Source organism: Symphalangus syndactylus, chromosome 20 (assembly GCF_028878055.3).
Source record: "Symphalangus syndactylus isolate Jambi chromosome 20, NHGRI_mSymSyn1-v2.1_pri, whole genome shotgun sequence".
Classification (NCBI taxonomy): domain Eukaryota; kingdom Metazoa; phylum Chordata; class Mammalia; order Primates; family Hylobatidae; genus Symphalangus; species Symphalangus syndactylus.
Genome location: NC_072442.2, coordinates 42,085,627 through 42,105,020, shown reverse-complemented (window position 1 = coordinate 42,105,020; position 19,394 = coordinate 42,085,627). Strand labels below are relative to the sequence as shown.

The following is a 19,394-nucleotide window of genomic DNA, read 5'->3' as shown; positions in this document are numbered from 1 at the left end:
GGCTCAACTTGGAGGAAACTTGCTTGAATGGCCCATTGACTGAACAAACAAATAATTGTGTATCGGAGCAGGCAGGGCAAGTTGGGATCTTGGCAGATGATACAATGCCTTCCCCAACTTGGTGGCTCTTTCTCCAGGGCAGCAGAAGAAGGCACCTTGACCCCTTTCCCATGAGAGGAGGGCAGCATTAGCAATCGGGACTGTGGCTTGAGGGAGTGAAAGATTTTGGCTCAAACACCCAGTCCACTACTTACTTGTGTGACCTTATACAAGGTATTAACCGTTTTGAGCCTCAATTTTCTTGACTGTAAAATGGGGACAATAATACTTAATTAACATGATTCATTGAGATAATATATGCAGAGTGTTTTGCATGGAGCCTGGCCCGGTAGATGTTGGCTATGATTATCTACTGTATTATTATCACCTTGGTCATCATTATTCTTGTTGTCATTATCACACCATTCCATTCTATCCAAGACTAGGTCTCTCACCCCCAGCTTCTTTCCTGTGGTCTCCAATCACTATCCCGTTTCTCCTGGGATGATGAAAACTCCCCTACTTTTAACCTCTCCACTCTGGGAACCACCTGCATCTGTTGAAGGGTAAGAAGCTTCGTGCGTATGTCTGAGTGGAGATGCAGAGAGGGCCTCAGCCTCAGTGTTAGGAGTTAGAAACGAATCCCAGATCTGCCTCAGTTCAGTCGGCTGAATCAGCATGTGACCCCAGGAAAGTCACTTTACCTTTCTGAGCATCCTGGGGCTGGACTGGCTTTTTCTGTAATTCATGGGTTATTAATAGATATTTAAAGATTCCATGGTCCAGTACAGTTGGGAAATACTGGTTAAAGAAAGATAAACAATAACACTTGTAGCCAAAATTATAGTAACAAATACTATATAACAATAACATTATATAATAATAATAATAATGCTGTTTGAGTGCTGTTTGCCAGGTGTTGTGATAACCCTTTTACAAGCACCATTATGTTTATCACTTGAAGCAACCCTCTGAAATAGGTATCCTCCTCCTCATCATCATTAGCATCATCTCTATTTGACAAATGAGGAACGGAGGTTTCCAGGGCTTCTGGTACTGTGCCTTGTGAAACTCCAAAAGAGAGTCAGAGAGAGCAGAGTTGCTGATCTTATTTGACAGGGATCTCTTTTCCTACAGGGATCTCATAGTGCTGGGGTTCTGTAGAATCTAGTTGGGGAAGGCTGGGCAGGATCCTCCCTGGGATCCCTTTGAGCTTACCATTCCATACCCATCACTTCCGACTCTCTGTACCCCTCTTCTGCAGCCCCCAGACCTGAGACTGGAGACGTGAACATTGGATGGTTTCTCCTCTGACCAGGTTCTGCCCTCCTGAAGCCAGAGGCTGACAGGAGCCTCCTGGTTGTGAGCACTGTTTCCTGAATGGGAGGAGCAACTTGACCCCCATCTCTGGGTAGGGCAGCCTCTACAGACTCTTCTCCTGAGTTCCTGATGAATCAGAAAGTGCCAAAGGCCACATACCTCATGGCCAGGCACTGTTTCTGGCCAGAGAGCGGGAACAAGGTATTCTCCCTAGCCTAGCCAACAGTTCAGTCTGGGGTTGGCTGCCCTTGGCACTGGCATGATAAGATTTTGAGGAAAGGCACCCAAAGGAGTTGTTTTGGGGGCCGAGACTTCCTTGGAAGGGAGAGCGGGGCCTCCGTTACTCTTGGCTGATGGTCAAGAAGCTGGAGGCTGGAATCTGATACTCCTAGCGGTGGACCTTCAGCAAATTACTGCCTCTCACCGAGCCTCTGTTTCCTTATCTGTAAAATGGAGATAAGAATACCTTTTCCACTGGGCTGCTGTGAGGATCCATTGAGATCTGAAAAGGCCTTGTAAACTGTGCTACCCTATAGTCAACTGTCCTTCTGTTTATGGTCTTACAGTAGGGCCTGGGACTCCAAGTGCTTCTGAAGGTTAGCGAGCTCAGAACACCTTAATCTTACGAATAGAACTGTTGATTCTATTCTTTGCCCTTTAATACAAAGTCCCTCCCCAGACCCTCCTATCAGGCCAGAAAAACAGAGCTGCCTATTGGGGCTTGGTGTGCATGGCAACTATCTGGCCAATCTCCCTTCCTGCTAACAAGGAGCAGGCCTCCTCATCAGGGCCAGATAAGGGAATGACTCAGAGCAGACCAGTCCCAGGGCGCTGGCTTTTATGGCTGGTCTTGGACTCCCCTTTTTCCCTCTTGGGCTCTCCAAAGACCTTCAGTCCTTCTGCAACTGATTCACTAGTTAAACAGCCTCAGACTGGCCTTCCTGAGGGCTCAGAGCGGTTCCTGGTGGGTTAGGGGTGTGTATTTATGGGGTTTCCTGCCCCAGTTCAAGGATGAGTTGGCAGCTAAAAGGTAGTTTGCTGGGAACCTAGGTTTCCGAGGCTGGAGACAAGTCTCCACCAGTCACAGGTGACCCAGGTGATAATACACAGAGAGGAGGGCTGAGCTGGGCTGCCCCTCTTTTCATGAGGGAAAACTGAGGCCCAGAGATGGGCAGGGACTGACCTGTCTCCCTTAACACCTTCTCAGGAAGGCCTCTGTTCCAAGCCTGGGTGAATGCTTTGCCATAAGGACAAGAAGGAACCATGGGGACAGTTCTGGGGACAGGGGGTCATCGGGGACAGGAACTGGGGTGAGGCTGTTGCAGTGCTCTGCAGTGCCTGGCAGGCGTCACGGCCCTCCAAAGAGATCCAAAAAGGTGGGTGGAATTGTTGAACAGAGTAAGGGGTGGGGCTGCATGGGGAGGAAGGCCCTGCCTCTATTGTCAAAACCCTTACCTTGTGCCCGGGCACTTTATGTCGCTCTGCCCAGCTCATTCAAGCACTCATCTTTATACAAGGATGAGGACATGCATTCAGCAGCCCTCTAACAAGGAGGGCAGGGATTCATCCTATGTTTGCCTTTCAGTGGCAGATGCTAAATGCCTCATGGGCAAGTTACTGGCCTCTCCCAGGCTCTGCTTCCTCATCTTGGAAGTATTAAAGCAGCCCAATACTCGTGTGGTTGAATGAACGCATGCTTTGGGGGATGGAAGGGAGGGGATCATCCTGGTGGCCAGGGACGAGTGGGCTTTGAGGGTTCCAGAGTGGGGATCAGGCTGGAGCTTGGTGTTGCAAAGGTGTCAGCTGCCAGAACCGCTCCCTGCAGCTGTTCTCAGGAGACTATTGTCACCTGGGGCACTGAATGGCGACAGCAGGTGAGGCAGCTTTGTCTTGAGAGGGCTGGGTTCGTGCAGCTCAAAGTGCCCTCATCCGGGAAACGGCGCCTTTGTCAGAGGGGGCAAAAGGGGAGTTGGGCGTGGGTGTTCCCAAGAAGCAGGTTCTGAGAGGCTGTAATCTCCAGTGGAGTGCAGGAATCTGTGAATGCACTTTGTGGGGGTCGGGCTGGTTAGGATCGCAAGTAAGGGGCTCTTAACAGGGAGCACTCTCAATGGTTAATCACTGGAGCTGGGCGCAGTGGCTCATGCCTGTAATCCCAGCACTTTGGGCGGCCCAGGCGGGTGGATCACTTGAGGTCAAGAGTTTGAGACCAGCTTGGTCAACATGGTGAAACCCTGTCTCTACTAAAAATACGAAAATTAGCTGGGTGTGGTGGCACGCGCCTGTAACCCCAGCTACTCGGGAGGCTGAGGCAGGAGAATCGCTTGAACCCGGGAGGTGGAGGCTGCAGTGAGCCGAGATCACACCACTGCACTCCAGCCTGAGCGACAGAGAGAGACTTGCCTCCAAAAAAACAAAAACAAAATCACTGGGTCAGGGGTGTGTAGGAATATGACCCCAGAGGGACTGTAATTCCCAGTGGTGTCAAACTCTGGGTGATCTTAAAGAGTGAGGCTCAGAATGTGCCTTCCAGGGACGGGGTGTCTAAGTACGTCCCTGATGGGCGAAAGGCCAGAACAGGGTCTGCAGAGCGAGAGTGGGGGAGTGCGGGTCGGAGCTTCTGCGCGGACCGGGGCGGGGCAGCTCTGGAGGGCAGCGGCCTCTGGTCTCTGGGAGGGGAGGGAATTGACCAATGGGGAGAGCGCCCATATTTGCTCTCAGGAGCCTGCAAATTCCTCAGGGCTCAGATATCCGCCCCTGACACCATTCCTCCCTTCCCCCCTCCACCGGCCCCTGGCATAAAAGGCACCAGGTGAGGGCCTCGCTGCTCCTCCCGCGAATCGCAGCCTCTGAGACCAGGGTGGCTCCGTCCGTGCTCCGCCTCGCCATGACTTCCTACAGCTATCGCCAGTCGTCGGCCATGTCGTCCTTCGGAGGCCTGGGCGGCGGCTCCGCGCGTTTTGGGCCGGGGGTCGCCTTTCGCGCGCCCAGCATACACGGGGGCTCCGGCGGCCGCGGCGTGTCCGTGTCCTCCGCCCGCTTCGTGTCCTCGTCCTCCTCGGGGGGCTACGGCGGCGGCTACGGCGGCGTCCTGACCGCGTCCGACGGGCTGCTGGCGGGCAACGAGAAGCTCACCATGCAGAACCTCAACGACCGCCTGGCCTCCTACCTGGACAAGGTGCGCGCCCTGGAGGCGGCCAACGGCGAGCTGGAGGTGAAGATCCGCGACTGGTACCAGAAGCAGGGGCCCGGGCCCTCCCGCGACTACAGCCACTACTACACGACCATCCAGGACCTGCGGGACAAGGTGGGCGGAGGCCCGGCCGCGGGAAGTGCAGTGCACCTGCCGCGGAAACCCAGCCCCGCGGGCCGGGCGAGGTTCCAGGCGGGGCGGCGGGCGGGAGCCCGTTAGGACGTGGGAGGGTCCACAGGTGGGGCCGAGTAAAGGGGTACAGGAGACGTGCGTGGCAGGACCTCGGGGCTGGATGTAGAGGCCAGGGTGGTGGAAAGGGGAGGAGAACTGGGCAGGGCAGGTAAGTGGGTGGGGCAAGGAGGCGGCGGGGGCAAGGTCGGAGCGCCGGGACGAAGAAGGGACGCGGGTCAGCGAGGCCTGAAGAGTGGGAGGAGATGGGACCTGGCTGTAGAGTGCCCAGAGGTCTAGGCCAGGGGCCGCGCTGCCGCAAGAAGATGCGAGAGTTTGGCTTTGGTGATCTGGTCCACCCGGGGCCAGTCTTGCCCCCTCTGCCACCGCAGCGTGGGGCCTCCTGCATTCCGTTTCTCTGGCCGGAAGGGTCTGGTGTTCATCCCTCTCAGGCTTTGGCCTCCTCCCACTCTCCCGCCCTGGGGCCCATTCGTTTAGGAAGAATGGGAGGGCAGGTCGTGGCCCCTGGGCGGAGTAAAGGAGGGAGGCTTGGTAAACCTCTGCTGGGGAGGACCCGGTACAGTGGCAGCTCCCTGTCGGGGAAAGAACGGATCTGCGTCACAGGCTCTTACAGGGGAACCCTAAGGGGCCTGAGGGGTAGGGCTTGGTCTCCACCCACGGGGAAGGAGAAATTTATCGGGTCGTGAAGAAATGTATCAGAAGCCATGGAACATTTACAGCCGCACACGCTGGGTCTCCCAACACACAGATACCCAAAATATTTTCCAGTGCTGTATTCGTGGCATAGACCCAGACCCACAGACCAGGAGGAAGCGCTAGAGATGTCAACAGCCAACAAAAACAGTGCTTTACACACTTGTAAAATTGTGACCTACAGGGGCTGGGCACTGTGGCTCACGCCTGTAACCCCAGCACTTTGGGTGGCCAAGGTGGGAGGATTGCTTGAGCCCCAGGAGTTCGAGATCAGCCTGGCAAACATGGTAAAATCCTGTCTCTACTAAAAATACAAAAATTAGCCGGGAGTGATGGTGCATGCCTGTAATTCCAGCTACCTGGGAGGCTGAGGCAGGAGAATTGCTGGAACCCAAGAGGCGGAGGCTGCAGCGAGCCGAGATTGCGCCATTGCACTTCAGTCTGGGCCACAGAGCGAGACTCCGTCTCAAAAAAAAAAAAGGAAAAAAAAGGAATTAGCTTGGCATGGTGGCTTGTGCCTTGCAGTGAGCCGTACGTGATCAGTGCCACTGCACTCCAGCCTGGGGCAACAGAGTGAGACCCTGTCTCAAAAAAAAAAAAAATTGCCACAATAAGTACATTTTACGCATTCTTTTCCTCACCTCTCTGTGTATGTGTGCACACGCACACACACAAATGGGTGAAACAATTCTCACCATACTAAGAGAAATCCCCTCTGATATTTTGTAGCCTATTCTGTTGCATTGAAAAACTACACAATCGGCCGGGCGCGGTTGCCCATGCCTGTAATCCCAGCACTTTGGGAGGCTGAGGCGGGCGGATCATGAGGTCAGGAGATCAAGACCATCCTGGCTAACACGGTGAAACCCTGTCTCTACTAAAAATACAAAAAAATTAGCCGGGTGTGGTGGCGGGCGCCTGTAGTCCCAGCTACTCGGGAGGCTGAGGCAGGAGAATGGCATGAACCCAGGAGGCGGAGCTTGCAGTGAGCCGAGATTGCACCACTGCACTCCAGCCTGGGCAACAGAGCGAGACTCCGTCTCAAAACAAAACAAAAAAACACGAAACTATGCAATCACCACCTGGTGCCTTGACTAATGAGTGATGACCTACTCTTTGAAAAACAGAACCCAATTACCTTAATCAATTATAAGCTGGCTGTTGTGAATGTGCCCCTTAGGTCAGTAAGACCTCAGGTTGGGGTAAACTTGAATGAGGCATCATCCTAAACTTTAGTTTCCACCTCTGTAAGATAGGAGTACCCACTGACCTAGCAGTGAGGTTCCAGAAGCTATAAAAGATGAGATTCAAAGTGCCTGGCACATAATTGATACTCAACAAATGGGATTCTCTTCCCTGGGGGCAAAATGTGCTTTGCACAGTGGGGGGGCAGGTATAGACAAAACCTCCCCTGTGTCTGGTTTATAGACCCCCTTCAGGCCATTTAGAGTTTCATTGCACACAGGTCTCAGAGATTTCCTCCCCAGGCTTACCTTCCTGCCCTCCCCCGCCCAAGTCCCCCTGGCTCCAGTGTTTCCTCCTGCCCCAGCTTCCGGGCATGGACTGTTTCCAGGGCCTCCCAGAGAGCGGTCCAATGGGTGGCAGATGTTGGCTAGGGCTTTGGTCTCTAGGGTGCTGGGGTATATTCATTTGCTCCCCTCTCTCTTCTGGGAAGAAAGTGAGTGGGCAGTGCCTGTGTGTTGAACTGGTGCCAACCACTGTCTCTGCCTTCCAGATTCTTGGTGCCACCATTGAGAACTCCAGGATTGTCCTGCAGATCGACAATGCCCGTCTGGCTGCAGATGACTTCCGAACCAAGTGAGTGTCTCTGTCCTGGGGGCTGCAGAAGCCAGGACTGCGGTAGGGGTTGAGGGGTTTGGAATCTGCCCTCACCTAGCCTAGATGGCCTGAAGCTAACCCCCCTATGGACTCCTGAACTCTGGGGAGGTAGGGAAGTCTTCAGAGATGCAGAGGAAGCTCTGCATGGCTGCAACTATTTCCTTTGAAAGGTTTGAGACGGAGCAGGCTCTGCGCATGAGCGTGGAGGCCGACATCAACGGCCTGCGCAGGGTGCTGGATGAGCTGACCCTGGCCAGGACCGATCTGGAGATGCAGATCGAAGGCCTGAAGGAAGAGCTGGCCTACCTGAAGAAGAACCATGAGGAGGTGGGTTTCAAGCTGGGCCTTTCTTCCATCCTTCCCTAACCTCCCAGGGCTGAAGACTCTTTTATTCTGTATTCTCTGACCATGGTAACACTTGGCACACCCTCACCATGGCCCTGGGTGTGGGATCATGGATCCCAGGGTTCCAAGAGGAATCAGTGATGACCCAGTCTGCCCCCCAGTGCTAGTTACTAGGCCTGCACCTGAAAACTAAGCCCCTTTGGCCTGAAGGGTGGGGAAGTGACCTGGGCCAGGCCCAGCGGGGTCTGGGCCCTGACATGCCCATCTCTGCTGTATGTTTTCAGGAAATCAGTACGCTGAGGGGCCAAGTGGGAGGCCAGGTCAGTGTGGAGGTGGATTCGGCTCCAGGCACCGATCTCGCCAAGATCCTGAGTGACATGCGAAGCCAATATGAGGTCATGGCCGAGCAGAACCGGAAGGATGCTGAAGCCTGGTTCACCAGCCGGGTACGCAGAGGGAAGCAGGCACCCTTTGGGGGTTAGCAAGGGAAGGGCTTGGTGTTCTCTACGCGAAGGTCTGCCTCAGTGTTTATTCCCTCTTCCTCCTCTCTCTGCAGACTGAAGAATTGAACCGGGAGGTCGCTGGCCACACGGAGCAGCTCCAGATGAGCAGGTCAGAGGTTACTGACCTGCGGCGCACCCTTCAGGGTCTTGAGATTGAGTTGCAGTCACAGCTGAGCATGGTATGTGTCCCCCCCCTGCTTCCCTGTGCAATGCACACTTATACCCTTGCAGCCTAGGGCAGCCTGGCCGGTGGCTGTGCCCATGCCCTCTCTGGGAACCAGGCTTTGCTGAGTCACAACCCCCTCTCCCTATCCTCAGAAAGCTGCCTTGGAAGACACACTGGCAGAAACAGAGGCGCGCTTTGGAGCCCAGCTGGCGCATATCCAGGCGCTGATCAGTGGTATTGAAGCCCAGCTGGGCGATGTGCGAGCTGATAGTGAGCGACAGAATCAGGAGTACCAGCGGCTCATGGACATCAAGTCGCGGCTGGAGCAGGAGATTGCCACCTACCGCAGCCTGCTCGAGGGCCAGGAAGATCACTACAACAACCTGTCTGCCTCCAAGGTCCTCTGAGGCAGCAGGCTCTGGGGCTTCTGCTGTCCTTTGGAGGGTGTCTCCTGGGTAGGGGGATGGGAAGGAAGGGACCCTTACCCCCGGCTCTTCTCCTGAGCTGCCAATAAAATTTTATGGTCCAAGGGAGGAAGGACTTTTGGTTTATTATTTCAGCCCATGGAGAGAATGGGTCGTTCGATTTGTTATTTCAGCCCATGGAGAGATGGGTCAGGCCTTGGCCCTGTTTAGGTTTTATTTGAACCAAAGTTCACTCTGTCCCAGGAAAGGGAGGGGAGGGTGCTCACATACTTTGCCTGTAATGGTAATTCCTGTTTGCAGAAGTCTTCATTTATTTAACCCGTTCCTTAAAATAACCTCATGAAATAAGCGTTGCTTCCATTTTACAAAGGTAAACTAAGGCTTAGAGAGGTGAAGTGGTTTGTTCTATATGTAACTGCTCTAATGCATGGCAAAGGTGGGATTTGAAATTGTTTTTGCTTCTAGATTTAGTTTTCCTTCTACTCTACTCCCCAGGGCGTTGAGGTATCTGTGTGAAATTAATGTTTATTGAACACCTACTATGTGCCATTGAATTAAAAACAGCCCTAAAAGGTAGTTAGTATGAGCTGCATGTTATAGATCAGGAAATAGGCTCAGAGAGGGTCCGTAACTTGTCCAAGGCCACACAGCAACTACATGGTAGAGCCAGGACTAGAACCTAAGTTGCCTGATTCTTAGCCCATGGTGCCATCCCCAGCCAGGTGGTCTGCTGGAGTTGACACCACTTGTGCCGGTCTTGCTGACATTCCAGTCTTGTTCCCTATGAAGGTTCAGGCCGGGGATCCCTAGGGGCAGTTCCTCCTGACACATTTCTCCACCTTACTGAAACTGGGGGTTTGGGGCCAGGCATCTCGCTTGGAGCAAGGCTGGGGAGGCTGCACCTGTCAGTATGTGTTGTGTGTGTGCATGCACTAACACATTCACCCATTTCTGGGGCAGCCCTGCATAAGCCCTTTAACGCCCACCAGCCCATACCTGGGCCCAGAGCCCAGAATGGGACTCAGCAGTGACCCAGACCTCCCGCAGAGACCCCCAACCTTGGCTTGCCTGGGGCCTGCCCTGGGCCAGCAAAAGAACGAAGTCCCAGCTTCCTGGTACAACTCTGCCCTTGGGTGGGTATGGCCCTGCTCCTGTGGTTTACACCTCAGCTGCCAAGAACTGAGGCAGTTACCTTCCTTCAAGGTAAGGAAGAGGCCCCAAAAGAAGTCCCACTTCTTCCTGGTGGAGAGGTGAGGGCTGCAGGCCCAACCCTGTGAGTGATGGGGGCAAGTGAGGGACACTAGTTCCATGCCCGCGTGCTGCCAAATGTACTCAGCACCCTGCTAAGGAGGCCGGAGACCCCATCACGGCCATGGCAGTCCCGAAGGAGGAGCTGTTTCCTCCATTTCCTGTGGGTCTCAGGTTGGTTATGAACATGTAACCCCAGAGCCCCGCTGATGTAGCCTGGACTGGGACCCGCTTCTATCCCCTACCCAGCTGTCCTGTTCTGGCCTCCAGCACCCACAAACCACCACCCCCCACTTAACTTCTCAGGAAGCCTTGGAGCTGGAGGGAGAGGCCTGGCTGCACCCCCAGCTGGGACTGCCCAGAGGCACTTGTCCCTGCCCGTGAAAGCCTCCCTTGTCACAGCTGAAACCTTCCCTCTGCCTCAGGGGCCCCTGGAATGTGGCTGCGGGGCGGGGTCTGGGCCCACACAGGTGGGGCAGGTGACTGTCAGGTCTCAGGCCTGAGTGTCAGGAATGAAGCCTGTCTTTGTGTGTGCACACTGCAGGGTGCGGCTGGACTGGGGACACTTTTCTGTCTCAGCCTGGAGACCTGGGATAGGAGAGAGAGGGGAGTGGGGAAGTTGGGGGGAGTGCCTTTACAACCTGCTGGTCATCGCGGCCACTTCAGTCTGTTGAGCATTTCCTGCGAGTCATCTTGCTCCATCTGAGAGTCAGGCTGGGCTGGAGTTATTCCCATTTTCCTGATTGGTAGACTAAGGCTCAGAGAGAGGAGGCGGCATTACCCAAAGCTGCACACCTGGTAAATGGGAAAAGAGGGGTTTAAAGGTAAGTCTCTGGGCTCCAGGTCACACCCCCTGTCCCTGGCATTTCCCTGGGGAACAGGAGAGGTGTGGGAGGGTTCTACGGTTGTTGGAGACTTCCTTCTCCTTGTGCCCTCAAATGCTCACTATGGCCCTGAGGGAAGTCTGTGTTAATGGCCCAAGTTTAAATCAGGAACCGGGCTCAGACAGGTTGAGTTTCTTTTCACTGGGCTGCACTGCCTCATTCCAAGGAGAAAAGGCCGGCTCCACAGATGGCCCCATCTGGCTGCAGTGGGCAAAGGTCAGAAACTGGCACAGCATCCTGGGCAGGCTGCCTGGGTCAGGGCCCGGGGCTACAGCCTGGACTGGGGCCAGACAGAGCTTTATCTTCACAAGGCCATCCCACCTGGTGCTAATGAGGAGGCTCCGGGCCCCACCCAGATCTGGAGCTCACAGTAGCGGTTTGGACTGAAACCAGGGATTTGTGCATGGGGCAGTGAGGGGGGCAGCTGCCGCCCCTGGCCTGGGCCTGTGAGTGTAGAGAAAGCCACCTCGAGGGGCTGCTGGAGGAGAGTCAGGTGCAGAGGGGGATCTGGCTGGGGTCCAGCCCTTCCTCACCCTGGGGTGAAGGGCGAGTAATTGTTCTTGTGTTAATTGCTGGGGCCACAATGTCTGCAGAGGCTTTTAATGAGCTCTGGATGATCTGAGTTTGATTATTTTTCTTTTGGAGGAAAAGACAATACCCTCCCACCCATGAGACAATACCACACTGTCTGTGCCCAGCATTGGAGGCCAGGCTCGCTGCGAAGCTGGGTGAGAAGGAACGCACCCCCAGCCTTGCTGGCTGGCAGTTCCCCTTGCCAGCCCAGCTCAGACGCAGGAATTTGGGGTCTGCAGGAAGGACTCTTTCCCTGTGCCCTGTTTGGTTGAGGGTATGAGGACCTGTTTGAGTCCTGGCTTTGTCCCTTACCAGTGGTGCCACCTGGCACAAGTTGCTTCACCTCTCCAAGTTTCAATTTCATTCCTTCTGAATCTTGGGCGGCGGTCACCCTCTGTTGTGAGGATGAGAAGAGGCGATGGATGCAAAAGTGCTTTGTAAATCACAAAGTGCAGGGTAGAAGTAAAGGATTATGCTATTATAGCAAAATAAGAACCTAAGAACAACCTGCGTTGCCCCATAGGAGCTGGCTACGGAAATCGATGCCATTGAGCCTCAGAACATGCTCAGGCTCACAGGGCATGTTCTGATGCCCAGCAACAAAGCCCCTCCTGGTGAGGGCACTCAGGCCCAGGTGCTGGTCATGCACCCTGGCCCCTGCATGTCTGGCACCTGGGTGGGGATCCAGGAGGGGGCAGGATGGGGGCTCTTGGGCTGCAGGGCTTCCCTGGAAGTGAGAGTTGAGAGTGCCTCTTGCCACAGGGAAACAGAGACTTAAAAAGGTAAATGTCCACAGTCCTACCATGGTAATTGGTAGGGCCAGGATTTGAACCCAGGCCTCACAGTCTTATCATGATAATTGATAAAGCCAGGGTTTAAACCCGGGCCTGAGGGACTCCAGAGCCCTGTCCACTTCACCATGCTGCAACCTGGGCTAGGAATCCTCTTCCTGTGTTTCTGTAAGCCCTGGAGCTAGGTCCAGGGGCCTGAGCCACACCTCCAAGTGGCACTGCCCACAGGTGTCAGGTGTCCCTGAGCTGGTGGCAGAGAAAAGGGCTCTCCTGAGTGTTCAACTCCCCATCTGTGTGAAGTGATGCCTTGGTCTTCAAGATCTCTGATGTCTTCCAGCCTGCCTGCCAGTCTCCCGTCTCTTCCCTTCCACAGCACGCAGGCACATAGAGCCTTCTGCAGTGCTGCAGTGGCCCCTCCCCAGCCAGCACTTGACAGGACAGATGGGGGCTAATCTGGTCCTGCTAAGCAGCGACATGCCTCTCCTGGAGAAGGCAGGGGCTTCCTGGAACTTGCCCCGGCCTTATCAGCGGAGGTTTGCCCCAACACATCCCAGAAGCGAGCAAAGGTTCAGCACCGTGCAGTTGGCAGGTGTCGGGATCATCAGTCATCCCCTTGTCAGCCCCGAGCCTGCTGGGCTTTTGTGAGGGTGCCAGGGACACAGGCTGGAGGATGGCAGGAGGGGAGTAGAGGTGGGAGGAGGGTAGTCCATCTGCAGCACCAGGGAAGGGATGGATGCTGGCTTCTCTGGTCACCTCAGCTGGAACACTACTCAAGGTCCCTGGTTCCTGTCCTCCACCTGCCCCCAGGGGCCCTGCATTGCCATCCCCAGGGCCTCCACTCTCCCTGAGCCCTGCAGTCTCTCACTCACTCACTCACTCACTCACTCACTCACTCACTCACAGGGTTTTGAGTTGGATAACACAGTGTAATGATCGGGAAGTGGACTCCCAAACTGAGAACACGGAGCTGTCCTCTTGGGGAGAGGCTCAGGGCTCAGGGAAGTGGAGAAGTCCCGCTGAGGGCACAGTTGGCCTGAGCTGCTCTCTGTACAGGCAGAGGCCTTGGTAGCTGTGCTGTGATGAGAGTTTGCTCCCTGCTGCTCTCTTCTGGCATGGAGAGATGAACCTGTAATCCAAGTGTTAAAACCGTGCCCCGGGGAAAAACACTATTAATTCTGAATCATCTCTTTTGTTGCATTAAAAAAAAAAATAGAAGAGAAAAACTTCACACGAGCCACTCAAGGTGTGCAGGCAGCTGTGTTTGTCAGGAAGGCATAAGGAGTTGGCTTTGCTTTGGGGGAGGAGACGAGGTCCCATAACACCCTCTGAGGGGTATATAAGGAGCCCCAGAGTGCAACCTGGCCTGGTACCTCCTGCCAGCGTCTCTTGGGTTTGCTGAGAACTCAGGGGCTCCGGCTACCTGGCCATGACCACCACATTTCTGCAAACTTCTTCCTCCACCTTTGGGGGTGGCTCTACCCGAGGGGGTTCCCTTCTGGCTGGGGGAGGTGGCTTTGGTGGGGGGTGTCTCTCTGGGGGAGGTGGAAGCCGAAGTATCTCAGCTTCTTCTGCTAGGTTTGTCTCTTCGGGGTCAGGAGGAGGATATGGGGGTGGCATGAGGGTCTGTGGCTTTGGTGGAGGGGCTGGTAGTGTTTTTGGTGGAGGCTTTGGAGGGGGCATTGGTGGGGGTTTTGGTGGTGGCTTTGATGGTGGCGATGGTGGTCTCCTCTCTGGCAATGAGAAAATTACCATGCAGAACCTCAATGACCGCCTGGCCTCCTACCTGGACAAGGTACGTGCCCTGGAGGAGGCCAATGCTGACCTGGAGGTGAAGATCCGTGACTGGTACCAGAAGCAGGCCCCGACCAGCCCGGAACGCGACTACAGCCAATACTTCAAGACCATTGAAGAGCTCCGGGACAAGGTGAGTCCTCGGATGTCAAAGAGAGGGGAGCAGGTGGCTGGTACCCTGCACACAGCTCTAATGTCAGTGTTACTGCTGACTCGAGGAAATCCTTTCCTGCCCAGGCAATGACTGTCTGGTGTGTAACCTCAGCAAATTTGGAATGCACCTGCTGTCCAGGTGCAGAGGCCAGCGCACATCTTCTCAACTTGGTGGTGCTGGGGGAGGGAGGGAGGGGTCTTGGGAATCTGGTTAGGACCAACAGGGGCACAGGTGGGGACAATTATAAAGAGCCAGAGGCAGTAGCTCACACCTGTAATCCCAGTACTTTGGGGGGCCAAGGTGATAGGATTGCTCGTGTCCAGGAGTTAGAGGCTGCAGTGAGCTATGACTGTGCCACTGCACTCCGGCCTAGGTGACAGAGTGGAACCTGTATCTAATTAAATAAAAATAATTTAAAAAAAGAGCAACTTGCCCTCCCTACCTCAGACACCCTGCAGGCTTCTGCATAAAGTACTCCTTTACCTCTTTTGCAAGAATGGGATACGAGTGTAGCCTCATGAGTCCCAGATGCCAGAAGCTCTTGTGTTTTCCTGTAAAGAGGTCTTTTGTGCCAAAAGTACTGTTGGGTCTTAGGAGACCTGGGAACTCATTACACATTCTGCCACCCACTCACTCACCTTTTTACTCCCGGAGACTGGGTTCGTCATTCGTAAAATGCCCTCTTTAGCTGCCCTCCAGGTTACTACTGGCTGGAATGTTCTGTAGATCCATGGCTGTGTCCAAGGTGTGCAGGAGGCAGTGACCATGAGTTGTCCACAGGGTGGCTGGTGGAGTGTCTCTGAGAGAGCTATTGTCAGAGCTGGCTGCACCCCACTCCCCCACTCTCCTGGGCAACCAATTCCCATAGGCAATACTGCCTCCTTGGTCTTTCGTGCCCTGGAGACAAGGAAGGCAACTCCTCAGGTGTCTCAAGGAGGCTGGTATGGGACAAAACAAGAAATGGACACTGAAAGATGAGGCTGGACTTTTGCCTACCCCAGAGGCCGTGCAGATTTTTGTTGGTGGTGTCAGAGGGGTGATTGTCAGTGAGGGGTGATTTTCAGTGAGGGTCTGGCCTTGGGTGAAGAGCAGAGAGCAGCAGGGGCGAGAGAGGAGTCCTCTAGACACCGACTCTGTCTCCTACAGATCATGGCCACCACCATTGACAACTCCCGGGTCATCCTGGAGATCGACAATGCCAGGCTGGCTGCGGACGACTTCAGGCTCAAGTGCGCTCCCCCGTCTCTCTCCTCTTCCTGCATTGCCCACTTTACTTGGCCTTCTCCTGGCTCTGACTCAGGCAGCCAAGACCCCTCCCACTTCCTTCTTTGGCCTCCCTCTCTCTCCTCAGGTATGAGAATGAGCTGACCCTGCGCCAGGGCGTCGAGGCTGACATCAACAGCCTGCGCCGAGTCCTGGATGAGCTGACCCTGGCCAGGACTGACCTGGAGATGCAGATCGAGGGCCTGAATGAAGAGCTGGCTTACCTGAAGAAGAACCACGAGGAGGTGAGAGCTGGCCCCCATCACCCCTGAACCAGAGAGAGGTGGGGAACCTCTTCCCAAAACTCACTTAAATTGCCCAGAGGGAAAGACAGCGGCTCCAGGAAGCCCTCCCAGATTTTCAGGAGATTAAGTCAGTGGGAGGCAGAGTGGGGCTGCTGGTACTTCCTCATAGTTGGCCTGGGGCATAGTGGTTCAGAAGCACACCTACCCCACAAAACCAGGTGTCCTCATGGAGAGGAAGGGGCAGTGTCCTCTGGTAGCCCAGACCCACAGCCAGGCCAGGTGGCCTGTACGAATGGCTGACTTCCTGATTGGCTTTGTGAGCTCACATCAGGGCCCTACAGTCTTGGGGGCCTCCCTTGGTAGAACCTACAGCAGCAGAGAGCTCCTTAGAGCTGAGGGGTCCATGTGACCAAACCTCTTCATGTGCAACGGGGAACAGCGGTTGGGGTGTGTTAGGGGCAGAGCCAGGATTGGCATGTGTGAGGCCAGACTCTCAGGTCTCTCTTCTGCTCTCCGTCTCTAAATGGGTCCCTCGCATCCTGCAGGAGATGAAGGAGTTTGGCAGCCAGCTGGCCGGCCAGGTCAACGTGGAGATGGACGCAGCACCGGGTGTGGACCTGACCCGCGTGCTGGCAGAGATGAGGGAGCAGTATGAGGCCATGGCGGAGAAGAACCGCCGGGATGTGGAGGCCTGGTTCTTCAGCAAGGTGGGCCTGATCTCCTGCCCCGCCCTGCCCTGCCTGCCCCAGCTCCCTGAGTCTCCGAGGAGGCCCCGGGGCTCACTTCTGTTGTGCATGACCTACAGACTGAGGAGCTGAACAAAGAGGTGGCCTCCAACACAGAAATGATCCAGACCAGCAAGACGGAGATCACAGACCTGAGACGCACGATGCAGGAGCTGGAGATCGAGCTGCAGTCCCAGCTCAGCATGGTACGGCCATCCGCGCCCCATCCCAGCCTCTTGGATGGTAGAAGCTCCCACCCTTCCTAGCTAGTTAAGCCTTGGAGTTCTGAAGCCCCCTCAAGAGGTGGTTCCCTGAACTCCATTCAGCGCCCCCTCCCTGCTTGCCCTCAGTGGCTTCCTTTCTAGCCTGATGTGTCTATGCATCTGTCACTCCCCCAGAAAGCTGGGCTGGAGAACTCACTGGCCGAGACAGAGTGCCGCTATGCCACGCAGCTGCAGCAGATCCAGGGGCTCATCGGTGGCCTTGAGGCCCAGCTGAGTGAGCTCCGATGCGAGATGGAGGCTCAGAACCAGGAGTACAAGATGCTGCTTGACATAAAGACGCGGCTGGAGCAGGAGATCGCCACCTACCGCAGCCTGCTCGAGGGCCAGGATGCCAAGTAGGCGCCTGGGCACAGGGGAAGGAGTGATGAGGGCTGCTTGTGGCTGGGGTGCAGGGTCATCCTAAGGGAATGGCAGGGTGGCCCTAAGTAGCCTTGAGGGACTGTGAAAAGAGAACTGAGCGAGGGAGGGAGGATCTGGACTCTGCACTCTGGTCCTTGGCTGTTACCTGGGGCGGGTCACTTCCTCTCTCTGGATCCGTGCTTCTTCCGTAAATGATAGAGGCTGGCAGGCTAGTGGTAGTTAAGATCTAGGGCTCATTCCATTCTCTGCATGAAATAGATGGGTATTCTTGTAGTTCAGAATCTTGACCGGGCTCAGTGGCTCATGCCTGTAATCTCAGCAGTTTGGGAGTCCAAGGCGGGTGGATCACTTGAGGTCAGGAGTTCGAGACCAGCATGGCTAATATGGTGAAACCCCGTCTCTACTAAAAATACAAAAATTAGCTGGGCATGGTGGCGGCTGCCTGTAATCCCAGCTACTCGGGAGTCTGAGGCACAAGAATCACTTGAACCTGGGAGGTGGAGGTTTCAGTGAGCCGAGATCATGCCACTGTACTCCAGCCTGTGTGACAGAGTGAGATTCCATCTCAAAAAACAAAACAAAACAAAACAAAAAAAGAATTTGTCTACTTGGGGGTAGCAGGCCTGGATGGGCTAGCAGGATGTCCCACCCCTAGAGGAGTCAGATGTGTGGGTGGTGGTGGTGTAGTGTCTGAAGAACACTGCATAGCTATCTACATGAGCTTCCCTTAGGGACACTTGAGCTTGTGCCCTTTGCTTAAATCAGCTTCCCTCTTTCTTTCAGGATGGCTGGCATTGGCATCAGGGAAGGTAGGAAGGCTTTACTCTTGTGGTGTGGGGTGGGGAGGGGAGATGTTGAAGCCACCACTCCCTTCAGAATAGGGAGGAAGGAGAAAGAGCCCAAACATCCCATTAGGTGGAACATTCCCATTCCATTAGATGCCTCTTCCCCCGTGGGACCTTCTCTCAGCCCCAGGTGAGATTGCAGCTGGTGATTTATTGAGAAACTTCCGGGTTGAGTAGGCTTCATTCAGGGCATGTCTCTCCCCCAGGCCCTATCTTCATACACCTCCGCTAAGATGCCCACAATTCATCCCCCTTCATGTGCAGCTTGAAAAACCCTGACATCGTTGCTCCCTGCCGGGCATACCTGCCATCGCCACTGCCCATCTCTGTGATGAGGAATTCAACACCAGATCTCTGGCAGCTCTTGAGGGATTGGCCCGTGGCCATTCTCAGGGGTGCTGTCTGGTTTTCCCAGAGCCCTGCCAAGGTCCTGGCCACCTTGGGAGAGAGGGGAGGTTCCCCCACTCTAAAGCCTGCTCCTTCTCTCTCTAGCCTCTTCGGGAGGTGGCGGTAGCAGCAGCAATTTCCGCATCAACATAGAGGAGTCAGTGGATGGAAAGGTGGTTTCTTCCCGCAAGAGAGAAATCTAAGTGTCCATTGCAGGAGAAACGTCCCTCGCCACTCCCCACTCTCATCCGGCCAAGTGGAGGACCGGCCAGAGGGCCTGTACACGCGAACTCCAGTCCCCGCCTTCAGAGAGCTGAAAAGGGCCCCTCGGTCTTTTATTTCAGGGCTTTGCATGCGCTCTGTTCCCCGTCTGCCTCTCCCCACCTTCTTTAGAGCAAGGAGGTGCAGCTGTATTGTGTAACAAGCTCATTTGTGCAGTGTCTGTTCATGCAATAAAGAATTACTTTTCCTTTTGCAAATACCTCTTGGCAGTATGTCCAGTTTTTCTTGATGGGGTCTTGGTTGGCTTCTGACCTCTGAGGAGACCCAGGGTCCACATGGTGACATCTCCCCCTACTTTGACCTCTTCCCTGCATGGCCACAATTCTTTTGGGTACCCAGAGCACTGGTGGCTGGGACAAACATAGTGCTACTCAGGTAATTTGCTCTTCTGGGTCACCATGGGGTGACCAGGGAAGTGAGGGTGGGGAGGTTCCCTAAGAAGAGTTTGGTGTACCCAGCACAGAACTCAAGACATCTAATAATTATGAATACTTACCAAGTGACTGATTGCGTTGATTGTCTTGGTTCACCATCCCATGGCTGGCATGATGCCAGGCATGCCCACCCATGGGGCTCATTTAATCCTCACCACTGTAGGTGGTCAGGATTTATTATTCCCACCTTAGAGATGAGGTCACTGGAGGCAGAGAGAATGACTTGCCCCGGGCCTTGTGGATGGATGATAAGTAGCAGGGCTGGGCGTGGGCCTATGTCCGTAGGACTCCAAGACCAGGGCTTGCTGTAGGACCCCAGGGCCCTCTTCACAGCCTGCTGCCAGGACCCTGCTCCTTGCTTTTGACCCTCACCACATGTGCTGCTCTAATCTCCCATCCTTTCTAGCCAGGCATAACTG

General features: G+C 54.8%; 2 protein-coding genes across 3 annotated transcripts; both read left to right on the top strand.

Moving 5' to 3' along the window:
- Positions 1 to 2,884: 2,884 nt before the first annotated feature.
- On the top strand, positions 2,885 to 8,817 carry KRT19 (keratin 19). The gene is made up of 6 exons (XM_055256092.2): positions 2,885 to 4,663; positions 7,167 to 7,249; positions 7,441 to 7,597; positions 7,900 to 8,061; positions 8,172 to 8,297; positions 8,437 to 8,817. Exons 1-6 carry the CDS (start codon positions 4,244 to 4,246, stop codon positions 8,689 to 8,691), a joined length of 1,203 nt encoding a protein of 400 aa, XP_055112067.1. The 5' UTR covers positions 2,885 to 4,243; the 3' UTR covers positions 8,692 to 8,817.
- Positions 8,818 to 13,568: 4,751 nt separating this feature from the next.
- Positions 13,569 to 18,740, top strand: KRT15 (keratin 15). Of its 2 annotated transcripts, XM_055256375.2 has the most exons (8): positions 13,569 to 14,129; positions 15,297 to 15,379; positions 15,502 to 15,658; positions 16,204 to 16,365; positions 16,464 to 16,589; positions 16,782 to 17,002; positions 17,811 to 17,836; positions 18,365 to 18,740. In XM_055256375.2, the coding sequence occupies exons 1-8, from the start codon at positions 13,632 to 13,634 to the stop codon at positions 18,460 to 18,462; spliced, it is 1,371 nt and encodes a 456-aa protein (XP_055112350.2). In that variant the 5' UTR covers positions 13,569 to 13,631; the 3' UTR covers positions 18,463 to 18,740. The 2 variants fall into 2 exon arrangements, with proteins under 2 accessions (XP_055112350.2, XP_055112351.2); XM_055256376.2 differs by lacking the exons at positions 17,811 to 17,836; positions 18,365 to 18,740 and having other exon boundaries at positions 13,632 to 13,674; positions 13,714 to 14,129; positions 16,782 to 17,006.
- Positions 18,741 to 19,394: the final 654 nt, after the last annotated feature.